Raw genomic sequence first — 14,836 nt, forward strand, 5'->3', positions numbered from 1 at the left:
TAAAAATTAATATTTGTTTTATTTTAATAACTCATAACTTTGAAAACAATTAGCTGTATACAGTTGACTAAAGATTGTCAGGTCCACAAAGTCCAGGATATTTCGAATTTTTGGGCAAACCATCACACTTTGAAGCTGGTGGTCCTACCTCGTACACTGACCATCCGTAAATGTTACCCCCTTCTCCATAATTACAAGTTAGGTAATAGATATCCCAACCTTTTTCATCTACGTAGAAAGTCAGCCCGCAGCCAACATATCGTGTTCGAGCCCACACTAAATTTGTGTAATGGCCTACCTCTTTTCCACTAAAAAAAAAAAAGGAAAAATTGCAATATTTTATAACTTCAAGCCTTCCACTCACTATCAGGTCCACCTGACAGGTCTAACTTTTCAATCTGACAACACTGCCTTACACATCAACTCTCTCTCTTTCTCCCCGCCACTTTCGCCTCGCTGCATTGCTCAGTGTCTGCCTAGCAGCCTTCGAAGATGGAGGTCCCGGTAGATCTTCGTATACCACCAATCCAAGATTGTTTCGGTCTTCTTTTTTTTCGTTTTTCTTTTGGTACCCAACTCATTGCCTTTTTAGAGAGTCTCGTCCTTTGAACGTGCCCGTACCATGTTAATTGTTTTTCCTCTATGCAGTCAATAATTGTTTTTGTTACACCCATTCTCTCTCTTATTATTTCATTTCGGATCCTCTCCAACTTTGATGTTCTGTTTGATCGTCTTAATGGCCATCTCCGTGGCCTCTAGTTTTCTCTTTTGATGTTCTTTAACACTCGTAAGGCGGTGTGGGGTGCAGCTGCACCCCAGACCTCGTTTTTCTCACCTACTTTTTTTAATATTTTTTTTTTATTTTTGTCCATTTTTTATTCGCATTAAATTCAATTCTAAACACATTACACCCATTGCAGCATCTAAAACGCTTTACGTTTACGTGATTTTTTGGAAAAATGACTGTATTGTGCAAATGATGAAAATGTCATATCCTGAATTGGACGTTTCTGGTGCTCCACTTGGAGCTAACAGAGCTACGGGACAAGACTTATGTCAGAGAAAAAAACCGAAAGTCCCGGCATAACTGTATTATGTGTAAAAACTTTGTGTTGCTCACTGTGTGAAAAATTTCATGTGTTTTTCTGGCAACGATAATAAATTTTTTAAGAAGAAATGAGTACTTTGTTTGTAAAATTATGTTTCAAAAAATAAAATAAAAATTCCATTTTTAATTCAGTTGCAATACGAAGGCAAAACAATCTTATTTTTCACTTAAAATACGGAGAGCAGTCCAGCCCTCTGAATCGACGATTTTCGACTCTTGTTGGAGTCTCATCGGAGAGAACGTAGGGCTGCTTCTTCATACTTTAAGTGATCAACACCGAGAGTTTATCCCCCACATCGCAACTGACGTGAATGGACTAGGTGACTAGCGTCATCTGACAATTGAAAGATGAAGTAGTTTTCAATCCTAATAACAATATTATTACTATTTAAATATTATTAATAACAATATTATTATTAATATTTAAAAATATTAAAATATTACTAAAAATTTAATATATTTAATATTTTTAAATATTAATAATATTGTTATTAGGATTGAAAACTACTTCTTTTTTCAATTGCCAGATGACGCTAGTCACCTAGTCCATTCACGTCAGTTGCGGTGTGGGGGATAAACTCTCGGTGTTGATTCAGAGGGCTGGACTGCTCTCCGTATTTTAAGTGAAAAATAAGATTGTTTTGCCTTCGAATTGCAACTGAATTAAAAATGGAATTTTTATTTTATTTTTTTATTTTTATATTGGTCGTTACTTCTTTGAGTAACTTAGGTCCATTTTCTGTTGGAATTTACCAGCTGAACATACGGGGTCGTGAATTGTAAGTTTTTTGAATTCCCTCTTGTCTTCTTCGCTTCAGCATCCATCTGGCTTGCAAATTTTAGAAGCCATGGAGGTGTTACCAAGAAAATGGACCAATAAGTTTTCAATTTAAAAATCTTTTAGTAATATTTTAATATTTTTCAATATTAATAATATTGTTATTAGGATTGAAAACTACTTCATCGATTATGTTTCATATTATAATAAATAAGTCCTAATTATCTTTCAAATCAATTTCCCTGACGTTCACATATAAAAAAATGGACAAAGATGGGGTGCAAATGCACCCCGCACCGTTGTTTACGTAAGAATCTAAGCACCGCTTTACGAGGGTTAATCCTCTACGTTCTAGAACCGGACGTCAATGTGCTTTTTATCAACGTATTATAAATTGTTACTTTTCGTTGTTTTCCTATGTCTTTACTCCACAATATTCCATTTGACTATTTGATTATTCTTCTGGCTTTACTAATTCTGTTTGTAATATCATTATCATCTGTTCTTTTTTTGTTGAACAGTACTCATCGGTATGCAGGGATGCGTGTTGTCGCCAATTCATTTTAATACCTACTCGGAAGAGATCTTGAAAAAAGCTCTTGAGGGGAACAGCTGGAATAAATGTAAATGGAGTTCCCACTAACAACATTAGATATGCGGATGACACTGTCATCTTAGCTGAAAATATTGAGGATCTTCAGAGGCTGATGACCAGAATAGCGAAGTTTGGACAAGAATACGGTCTAACAATGAACAAGAAGACAAAGTTTATGAGAATATCGAAAACTCAAAGAAATAACGAAAATCTCTTCATAAACGGATTCAATATCGAACGAGTTGACCAATATGCATACCTTGGAACAATGATCAACTCTACAGGAGATTACTTACAGGAAATCAAAATCAGAATAGAAAAGGCTAGAGCAAATTGTAACAAAATGAGAAAAGTGCTCTGTACAAGAGATTTGAAGTTAGAGTTATGCCTTCTTGTGCTTCATCTAGAGCTCGTGCAAAAATTCTCTCTGAGTACAAGTTGAATAATAATGGTGAAATAACACATAAAAATTAATATTTGTTTTATTTTAATAACTGATAATTTTGAAAACAATTAGCTGTGTACAGTTGACTAAAGATTGTCAGGTCCACATAGTCCTGGATATTTCGAATTTTTTGGCAAACCATCACACTTTGAAGCTGGTGGTCCTACCTCGTACACTGACCATCCGTAAATGTTACCCCCTTCTCCATAATTACAAGTTAGGTAATAGACATCATTATTATTCTCATCTACGTAGAAAGTAAGCCCGCAGCCAACATATCGTGTTCGAGCCCACACTAAATTTGTATAATGGCCTATCTCTTTTCCACTAAAAAAAAAGAAAAAATTGCAATATTTTATAACTTCAAGCATTTCACTCACTACCAGGTCCACCTGACAGGTCTAACTGTTCAATCTGGCAACACTGCCTTACACATAAACTAAATATCTCTCTCCCCGCCACTTTCGCTTCGCTGCATTGCTCAGTGTCAGCCTATCAGCTTTCGAAGATGGAGGTCCCGGTTTATCTTCGTATACCAAAAATCCAACATTGTTTCGGTCTTCTTTTTATTTCGTTTTTCTCTTGGTACCCATCTCATTGCCTATTTAGAGAGTATTTCTCTTTAGAGAGTCTCGTCCTTTGAACGTGCACGTACCATGTTAATTGTTTTTCCTCTATGCAGTCAATAATTGTTTTTTTACACATATTCTCTCTCTTATTATTTTATTTCGGATCCTCTCCAACTTTGATGTTCTGTTTGATCGTCTTAATGCTTCCATCTCCATGACCTCTAGTTTTCTCTTTTGATGTTCTCTAATCCTCTACGTTTCAGAATCGTACATCAATGTGTTTTTTATCAACGTATTATAAATTGTTACTTTTCACTGTTTTCCTATGTCTTTACTCCACAATATTTCATTTGACGATTTGATTATTCTTCTGGCTTTATTAATTATATTTGTAATATCATCATCATATTATGTTCCTTTTTTGTTGAACAGTAGGGGAGGCAATGAACAAGAAGACAAAGTTTATGAGAATATCGAAAACTCAAAGAAATAACGAAAATCTCTTCATAAACGGATCCAGTATCGAACGAGTTGACCAATATGCATACCTTGGAATAATGATCAACTCTACATGAGATTACTTACAGGAAATCAAAATCAGAATAGAAAAGGCTAGAGCAAATTGTAACAAAATGAGAAAAGTGCTCTGTACAAGAGATTTGAAGTTGGACTTAAGAGTTAGTTTGGCTAGGTGTTACGTTTTCTCGCCTTTGTTTTATGGAATGAAAGCTTGGACCTTGAATGCTGCATAATTGAAAAAACTAGAATCATTAGAGCTGTGAGGGTAGAGAAGAATTCTGAAAATATCGTGGACACAACACGTCGCAAACAAAGAGGTTCTGAGAAAGATGAATAAAAAAATGGAAATATTAAATACCATCAATACAAGAAAATTGGAATATCTCGGGCATATTCCAAAAAAAACTTCAAAACTTGCTCCAATTGCTTATGCAGGGAAAGATATTAAAGGTAAAAGAAGCATAGCAGCACAGAATATCGTGGCTGCGCAACCTGAGAGAATGTTACAGATGTACATCAAATGAACTTTTCAGAGCAGCCGTCTCTAAAATCCGAATAGCTATGATGATTGCCGACCTCCGTCGTGGAGATGGCACTTAAAGAAGAAGACTCATAAGTAGTCATAACTTCCGCATGTTGTTATTGTTTCATTATTCTCCGAAATAAGCCACGAAATAAAAATCAGTTTTCAGGAAGTAGAGATAGCCATAAATTCACTCAAAAGTAGAAAGTCACCAGGACCAGACGGAATAACCAACGAGCTTCTAAAATACGGAGGAGAAAGTATAACCCTAGAGATGACAAAACTTGTACAAAAGCTAATATTGTCCTGCAAGATACCAGACGCATGGAGAAACAGCATAATGATACCGATGTTCAAGAAAGGAGACAAATAAGACCCCAACAATTATAGAGGTATAAATCTACTGCACACCGCACTTAAGCTAACCACAAAAGCCCTAACCAACAAAATCAATAAACTAACAACTTTATCAGATGAACAACAAGGATTCAGATCCGGAAGATCCTGCGTAGACGCCGTATTTGTACTGAGACAAATCACAGAAAAGGCCATTGAGTACAATAAACCAGCATATCTATGCTTTATAGACCTGACAAAGCCTTTCGATCGCATCCAAGTCGAAAACGTATTACATTTACCGTATAGAAGAAACATACCAATCAATATTATACAAACCATCGAAAACATCTATTTTCATAATCGAATACAGGCAAAGATAAATGGAAAACTAACGCAGTTGATACCAGTACAAAGCGGAGTCAGACAAGGTGACTCATTAAGCCCACTGCTCTTTAATATAATAATGGACGAAATAATAGAAGCAGTACATAAAGGTCATGGTTACAGAATGGGGAACAAAGAAATCCAAATATTATGTTATGCAGACGACGCCGCATTAATCGCCGAGACAGAAGACGATCTCCAAAGATTAACACGCATCTTCAATACAACAGCCAAGAAATACAATATGATAATATCAAAATAATAATAGCAGAAAAAAAAGGTATGACAACATCTAAATACCCACTACGATGTAAAATCGAAATTGATGGGAAAATAATAAAGCAGGAAGCAAGGTTTAGATACCTAGGAACAGATATAACTAGTTACGGAGATGTTGAAGAGGAAGTACGACAACAAAGCTTAAAAGCAAGTAAAGCGGCGGGATCTCTTAATGACACAATCTGGAAGAACAGACACCTAAGACAAGACACAAAAGCAAGAATCTATAAAGCAGCAATTAGACCTATATTGACATACACGGCGGAGACAAGACCTGAAACGAGACGACTACTAGAAACAACAGAGATGAAAATACTCCGACGAATATCAGGGAAAAGTCTGTTGGATAGGGAGAGAAGCGAAAACATAAGAAGATCATGCAATGTAGAAGACATAAATGGATGGGTGACAAAACGGAAACAGGAGTGGAACGAACACATTAGTAGAATGGCAGAGGATAGGGTAGTACGAATAGCACGAGATAAGTCACCAAATGGACGAAGAAGTACTGGCAGACCAAGAAAAAGATGGTGCGATAACTTAAACAATTAAGGAGGCTAATATTGAAGAAGAAACAGGCTTTAAAGCCTACATACAAGAAGGAAGAAGAAGAAGATTATTCTCCATAATCAAATCGGTTGTTTCTTCACCAATACATAAATAATATGTTTTGTCCATATTAATGTGTAGACCCAATTTTTCATATTCCTCCTACAGTTTGCGCACCATATATTCCAAGTCTTCCTTACCATTTGCACAATTTACTTGATCGTCTGCGAACTGAAGGGTATAGTATACAGTGTGTCTGCGTAACTTGGAACCATATGGGAAACTTTTTTAATATAAATTTTACGAAAAAAAGTTATTCTTTATAAAATGCTCTGCATAGTCTAAAACCTAAGAAGCAATCATCAGATATAACATTTTATCAATGGTATACGAGGTATGTCAAAAAATATGAATTACGCTCAAGAGTAAAGTGCCTTTATATTTCACAATATCGAAAATTGTCATTGAGAAGAGTTGTTTGTAATTCAAAATTATGTTATAATCTGCATCTGCACTCTTCTAATTGAAAAAATTTTTTTTGAAAATTTTCCTCAAATCACGGACCCCCAACATCATTTTATTTATGATAGCTCCGTTATTATTAATTTTACGAAAAAAAAGTTATGTCTTATAAAAAGTTTTGCATAGTCCCGTAACCAAAATAAAATTATAAGATATTAAATTTTGTCAATTTTATACGAGGTATGTTAAAAAATATGAATTTCGCTGAAAAGTAAAGTACCTTTATTTTTCCCAATATTAAAATTTGCTATAATAAAAAGTTGTTCAGAATTAAAAACTATGTTTCAATATGCAATAGCGTCCTTCTATTTGAAATATTGTGAACTATAAAGGTATTTTACTTTTGAGCGAAATTCATATTTTTGATATACCTCGTATATAATTGAAAAACAATTGATATCTTATGATTGCATTTTAGTTTTTTGTAATATTATTTTTTTCGCAAAATTAATAATAACGGAGTTATCTTAAATAAAAAAAATGATGTTCGATATCCGTAATTTGAGGAAAATTTTCAAATTTTTTTTTTCAATTAGAAGAGTGTAAATGCATATTATAACATAATTTTTAATTACAAACAACTTTTCTTAATACAGTGGAACACCGATAAGTCGGCCCCGATAACCCGGAAGTCCGGCTAACCCGGACCGATTTTTATCAGACAAACATTTCAACAATAAAAATGTACGTAATATAATATATGAGAGATAATTGGTATTTGTGTAATTTGAACTAAACGATAGTAAAAATGACTCATGGCACACGACGGCAGGGCCGGTTATCGGTAACAACAGACACCTGTTATTCCTTTTTTGTACACCGATTTAAAAAGACTACGTATTTAAAACATTCTTTTTTAAACAAAGATCTTAGTCTGTTCTTAAATAACATGCGATTGTGACCACATTGTGTGTAGTTCACGGTCGTATTGTTCGCTTCCGTTATGTAATCGTGCTTCAGATAAGTTTGTGATTGCTTGTTTTTTGTCTGCGTAATGGCAACAAAACGTAAAAATGTTGTAGTGACAATGGAAAAGAAACTAGAAGCATTAGGTAGGATTGATAAAGGCGAATCTTTAAAAACAATGGCAGCATCATATGGTGTCGGTATATCTATAGTATCGGATTGGAAGAAAAATATAACTAAAAGCGAAGAATTTTGTTTCAAAATGATAAAAAAAGACAGTTTGGACAATCGGTGCCGGTGCAAAGCTAATAAAGCTAAAAATGAGACTCTCGACGACGCTTTGTATGTGTGGTTTTGTGCGGAACGCGAACATGGTTTACCAGTGAAGAAATGAACAATACTCTATACAACTACATATACGTAATTTAGATGTGTACTGTGCATATATATTGCATGTTATTTCAATTATAACGGAGTTTATCTGTAAGTATACCGTATTTTATTAATTTTTACCATATTCTCCGGCTAACCCGGATTTTCGATAACCCGGATCGGCCGCGGTCCCGATTAATCCGAGTTATCGAGGTTCCACTGTATCAATTTTTGATATTGTGCAATATAAAGGCACTTTACTCTTGAGCGAAATTCATATTTTTGGACATACCTCGTATATTATTGATAAAATTTGATACCTGATGATTACATCTTAGGTTTTAGACTATGCAGAGCACTTTATGAAGAATAACTTTTTTTCGTAAAATTGGTATTAAAAAAGTTTCCTATATGGTTCCAAGTTACGCAGACACCCTGTATAATATGTCCGAGATATTCCAATTTCCTTGTTTTGATGGTATTTAAGATTTCCATTTCTTTATTCATCTTTCTCAGAACCTCTTTGCTTGTGACGTGTTCTGTCCACGATATTTTCAGAATTCTTCTGTACACCCACAGCTCGAATGATTCTAGTTTTTTCATTGATGCAGAATTCAAGGTCCAAGCTTCCATTCCATAAAGCAAAGTCGAGAAAAGGTAGCACCTAGCCAACCTAATTCTTAGCTCCAACTTCAAATATCTTGTGCAGAGCACTTTTCTCATTTTGTTAAAATATTTTAAGTAGTGGTGGGGAAATGCAATACGTGAAATCCATTTTGCGTTTAAGAAACGTATCATAGCATGAATTTCACATTGGCAAAAACAGCGTACGAGACCTCCATCTTCGAAGGCTACTAGGTCTACACTGAGCAATGCAGCAGCGACGTGAAAGTGGTGGAGTGAGAGAGAGGGAGAGTGCATGTGTAAGGCATTGTTGTCAGATTTCTCCCAGCAAGTCGCACTCGTTTTCAGCGACATAGGGAATCTTTCTTACGAATAACCCTCGTACTATACCGGAACTAAGGAAATCCATAACGAGTCTGGGCAGATTATCGGGAAATAGGCCATTTTTGGGAAAAGTTATTAACCAGCAATTTTATTGCTTGAATCGAATCTTATGATTCTGTTTATTAATACTATAGGTATGCAAAGTCCGCGTAGATAGTGTGCTACTTTTTTCTTAAACAAAATGGAGCCCCAAATCGTGTTTTTTTTAATTATTGCTCTATAACTCCAAAGATTTTAACTTTGCACCAAAAATACTCAAATAAAAATTCACTTTAATTAAATTCTGCATAGAGACAAGTTTTTTCCGATTTATTTCGATGAAAGTTTTCTTCGGAAAATGCGGGTTTTCCCAACAAAATCTTTAAGTTTCAACTAAAATTCTGGGTAAGTAATTACTTAAGGACAATTAAATAACTTGGTGACATAAAAGCCCTTTTGGTATAAATTAAATTTCCAGAAGCCTATGGACATTGAATGAACAGTTGAGCAACAATTAAATTATTAATTAACAATTTACGGTAGCTATAATAGCCACAATAGTTATGATACACATGAATAGCTATGATTTATATATAAAAAGGTAACATACATATCTAATGTACTTTACAGAATTAAAATTGGGCTATTTAAGTGGCCTCAGGAGTATTTTGAAATTATAAACAATTTTTTTGCTTATAAACAAATAGAATATCTCGGCAACAATTAAACTGAATTAAATTATGAAGACGGTATTTGGTGAGAACGCGGCAGGACGCTTTTTTTAAGAAAAAACGTATAATTACGATGAGTGGTTCATGAGATACAACCGGTCAAACTTGACCGGCATGTGCGGCGAAGATATAAACAATAGCATGGTAATTTTTAAACCATCACCTTTTTATTTCGGTCCTCTTTCTCCACACAAATTTTCATATCTTTGGAAGACTCATAACATATATTATAATAATAAAAAATATCAATATTACGAGTAAAAAATGACAAAAATACCAAAATTCAAAACAAAAATTAGGCTGGAGAAAATTGAATCTCAAAGTTCAAAATCGGTATACATTAAAAAATAAATTAATTTCTTATAAGAAAACAAAAGCAACCTTGACATTCAATAATGCGTTAGTTAGGTGGCTCTACTCGAGTTACTTGCGAACAAAAAAAAATGAAGAAAATTGCTCCATGGAAAGCTGAGAAAATGCATTTTTTAACGTATACCGATTTTGAACTTTAAGATTCCATTTTCTCCAACCTGATTTTTTATTGAAATTTTGGTATTTTTGGTATTTTTCACCGGTAATACCGATAGTTTTTATTATTATAATATATGTTACGAGTATTCTAAAGATATAAAAGTTTGTGTTGAGAAAGAGTACCGAAAGAAAAAGGTGATGATATTTCGAAAATTACCATCCTACTGTTTATATCTTCGCCGTACATGCCGGTCAACTTTGACCGGTTGTGTCTCAGGAAGCACTCATCGCAATTAAACGTTTTATCTTTTAAAAGATGCGTCCTGTCGCGTTCTCTCCAATACCGTTTTCATAATTTAATTTAATTTAATTTAATAGTTGCCGAGATATTCTATTTGTTTATAAGCCAAAAAATTGTTTACAATTTGAAAATACTCCTGAGGCCGCTTAAATAGTCCAATTTCAATTTTATAAAGTACATTTGATAGATATAGTGTCTTTTATACAAAAATCATAGTTATCCTTATATATCATAATTATTATAGTTATTATACAGACCGTAAATTTTAAAATAACAATTTGATTGTTGCTAAACTGTTCATTCAATTTCCATTAGCTTCTGGAAGTATAATCTATACCAAAAGGGCTTTTATGTCACCAAGTTATTTAATTATCCATAAATAATTACTTACCTATAATTTAAGTTGAAAATTAAATATTTTGTTGGAAAAACCCGAATTTTTCGAGAAAATTTTCGTCGAAGTAAATTAGGAAACACATATGTCTCTATGCAGAATTTAATTACGGGGAATTTTTATTTGGGTGTTTTTGATGTAAAGTTAAAATCTTTGGAGCTATAGAGCAATATTTGAAAAAAAAAACACGATTTGGGAGCGCCATTTTGTTTATAAAAAACGTAGCACACTATCTGCGCACTTTGCATACTTATAGTATAATATACAGAGTGAGTTTTATATATGGAGACCCTCAATTATTTTGGAAAGGGCTTGCACGATTTTTATAGATTTTGGTGGGTAAGGGTTTTCTAATACGGCCGATATTATAGTTCTAATTACATTGTTGCCAGATTTTCCGTTTTTCTGAAAATCTAATGAACTTTCTTATTTTAAATGGAACACCTTGTATATTTTGGCGTTGTGAAGTCCTTAAGAAATACTTATTATTTCTCATGTTATATTCCCTATACCTAAATGCCATAATTTCGGAGTTATTGCTACATTTATTTAAAAAAAAATAAACAAATTATAAAAAAAAATTTCTGTCCGGGTAACCATTATTTTAGGCTATTTGGATTATTGGGAACAAAAAAGATCTTTGTAATTTTTACTTAGAATTAATCGTTTCCGAGTTATAAACAATTTAAAACTGAAAAAAAATCGAATAATGACGATTTTCGAGGTTCAAAAAGCCTTATTTTATCAGTTACCGATAAGCAATTTGAGCTTGTTTCATTTTAAACAATAGTTTTTTTTGTTTTTAATGCAGCTCGATCGCCCGTCCTCTCATATGCACTTTGTTAACAATGAAAAAGCAATGGTTTAGAATAAAACGAGCCAAAAAATCTGATAGCAATCTATTAGAAGAAGAGTTCAGCTTGAATTTAGGTACTTCATAATTTCGAAAATTATATTTTTTACTTGTGTTTTTGAACGTTGAAAATCGTCATTATTTCAATTTTTTTTTCAATTTTAAATTGTTTATTACTCGAAAACGATTAACTTTGGAGAAAAATTACAGAAGACCTTTTTTGTTCCCAATGATCCAAAGAATGTAAAATAGTGTCTACACGGGCTGAAAAAAATTGATTTATAATTTGTTTAAATTTTTTTTTAATAAATGTAGCAATAACTCCGAAACTATGGCATTTGGGTATAGGGAATATAATATGAGAAATAATCAGTATTTTTTAAGGACTGCAAAACGCAAAAAATATACAGGATATTCCATTTGAAATAAGAAAGTTCATTAGATTTACAGAAAAATGGAAGATCTGGCAACAATTTAATTAGCACTATAATATCGGCCGCATTAGAAAACCCCTAACTAGCAAAACCTATAAAAATCGTGCAAACCATTTTCGAGATAATTGAGTGTTTTCATACATAAAACTCACTCTGTGTAGAATCATACCATTCGATTCCAGCAATGTTATTGATGGTAAATAACTCTTCCTTGTATTTTGCTAATTAACCCAGAGTAAACTTACTGGTCATCGTATGAAGAAACCCACGATGGATCCCAGTCTCGAACTTCGGAATAAAAACCATTCATCGCCCAATCTATAAATTCTCGTGTAGGCAAAATATCTCCATGGTATCTTCCTTTTAATGCGATGTTTTGTCCGACATGTCCCCATTCAGCTAGAAAAGTTAAGAACCAGTGTACAATAAATTAAATTAGTATATGAGTTCACTGATGATGGACTGATAGGTCCGAAAACTTTCGTTCTGAACACATTTTATACAATCCATTGGGATTTTTTGGGATTTTATTATATTATACCTAACCAACCCAGGGAACTATCCCTTTTTAGTTTAAATTAAATTTAGTATCGTATTTATAGATAGAACCAAGTTAAAGAAAATATCCGGAAAAACTGTAAAAAAACATGACATGAGAAAACTGAAATGTAGCGAAAGAAATTATAACATTTATAAAACCAGCGGAAATATAAATATATTAATTTATATAGTTTTTACAATCCTTTTCTAAGTAAATCCAAATATTTTTGTCAGTTCTTTATAGAAATTCAAGTCGAATAAAAATTTCTAAACCGCCCCTGAACTGTTTCACAATATTAAATAAGCTGTTATATTCTTAGAAGAAATGCGTGTTTTGAAAATCGAGGTAATTTTCCAAGCGTTCTTCTTGTAGCTAAAACTACGTATTCGTCATTAAGAATATTCTAGAATTATGACAGAATCAGAAAGCAATCATTGGCCTATTCAAATGTCAAGTAAAAATCGTGAGTCGTGATTGGCTGCGACGAACGAAAACCCGAAGTTTAGTTCGACATCGATGGGAAGATTTACATTGTATTGCAAAGAACGCGGAGTCTCAAAATAGTTTTTGACCGATAAACATGTCAAAAAGTTAGATTCTAACCGGCATATTTTTGTTCCACAAAAGAATTTCCAAGTTAAATTTGGGATATATTAAAGTTCTTTTGGTGAAGATAATTAATGGTTTGATCATTTAATAGTGTAGCAGTTCTGTTGGTTAGTGAATTTTTGGTTTATACGCTTTTGTAAACTTATGGTATGGCGTATTTAGTCCTTTGTGAAGCCGGTGAGCTGTTATGAAACCTTTATAGCTGGTTATAATAATATTGGTTATGGTTACATGGTAATGGATTAAACCTAAGTTTCCTGGATTAGAAAACTAGAGGTAAATTAGCATTTTCCTGTTTGTTATGGTATAATACCTACATATCACCATAGCAGTGGAATTTTCCAGTCATCCGTCGAGTGACGTATGGTGACGTATGAGTGATCTGTCAAAACTTTCCGATGGTGAAGTAATGTTGTGACAGATGAATATTTTCAAAGTTTAAGGTATAGTGACTATTTTAATTAAAAATTTAGATTCAAGGATTAAAGTAATTTTTTTTGATAAATATAAATAATTTTTTTTGAATTTAAAAATAAAAATATAACAAGTAAACTTTTGATTGGATCAGAAAGATATTTGCTTCCATCGCAAATACAAAGGGTGTAGACGTAGCTCGATATTGGGCAGAAAAACTGTAGTCGGATCCAGACACGAAAAAGTAAAGTAAGTTGCTTCCATCATTATAAAAATGATTGTTAAATCAAAATTGTGATTTAACCATATAAAAATTAATTGAGACATAAATATTTTTGGAATGATATTTGACAAGTGACGTAACTGACAGTTGTTATTTTCAAGTTTCAGTAAAAATAAACATTTTTCCTTTTTAATAATATAAATGCTATATTTTAAATGTGTCAGATATCAAGTCAATAAACAATAAATTTGCTTATTTTTTGGTGCACCATATCTATTTTATAGAAAGTAGATATATTTTAGTCACAGGTAAATATCGCCAATGTAACCTATAAAATCTAATGTTTGTTTTGTTGTTTGACAGGAAAAGTTTTCAATAAATATGTAATTTTATTTGTCCTGTTTATTTATAACTACCTATTAGCAAAATTTTAACCACACATTTAAAAGTATTTTAGAGTATACATATTAAGAAAATATTGGATTGTATAAAAGAAACTCCTGGTAAGGCGCCCTCAAACAAAATATATCCAGGATCATTTCTATGTAAACACCCTAGGATATCTGTGTAAGTACTCTTATTTCATTTGGTAATAGTAGTTGATACTCCCTAGTTCCTTAACCGAACCTATGACCCGCCACCGCACAACCATGAGCTGCCGCAGCAAGTAGCTTTTAGAAATATCCCCTAATTTTTCTCCAGGCCCCTTTCTATTTAAGAAATAGTATTGATCCTACTAGAACTCTTCTTCCACCCCATTTCTAATTGTTACAAAATAACCAGCAAAACATTAAATAGAAAATTCAAAGAAATCGATAATACAACGGAAAGCACAGAAGATAAGATAGAATCCCTTAATACAACGATAGACGACATTAAAGACAATTTTATGAAGAATGAAAAAGGTAAGAATAAGACATGGATGACGACAGAGATTCTGCAACTAATGGAAGAAAGAAGTAAAAACAAGAACGATAACTCCATGTATAA

At 33.0% G+C, this 14,836-nt stretch overlaps 1 protein-coding gene across 4 annotated transcripts in view; it reads right to left on the reverse strand.

The window, feature by feature from the left end:
- LOC114326626 (venom allergen 5-like) overlaps positions 1-14,836 on the reverse strand; it is a 40,720-nt gene continuing 25,884 nt past the window's right edge. Inside the window, exons 4-6 of one of the 4 annotated variants that reach the window (XM_050662051.1) lie at positions 12,305-12,458; positions 3,094-3,253; positions 1-148 (exon numbers count right to left, since the gene is read on the reverse strand). In XM_050662051.1, coding sequence (XP_050518008.1) covers positions 68-148; positions 3,094-3,253; positions 12,305-12,458 — 395 coding nt within the window. In that variant the 3' untranslated portion in view covers positions 1-67. Of the gene's footprint in view, positions 309-2,945; positions 3,254-12,304; positions 12,459-14,836 lie in introns of those variants that run through there. The other 3 variants (XM_050662052.1, XM_028275064.2, XM_028275056.2) reach the window with 3 other exon arrangements.

Source organism: Diabrotica virgifera, chromosome 9, assembly GCF_917563875.1.
Source record: "Diabrotica virgifera virgifera chromosome 9, PGI_DIABVI_V3a".
In the NCBI taxonomy this organism is placed as follows: domain Eukaryota; kingdom Metazoa; phylum Arthropoda; class Insecta; order Coleoptera; family Chrysomelidae; genus Diabrotica; species Diabrotica virgifera.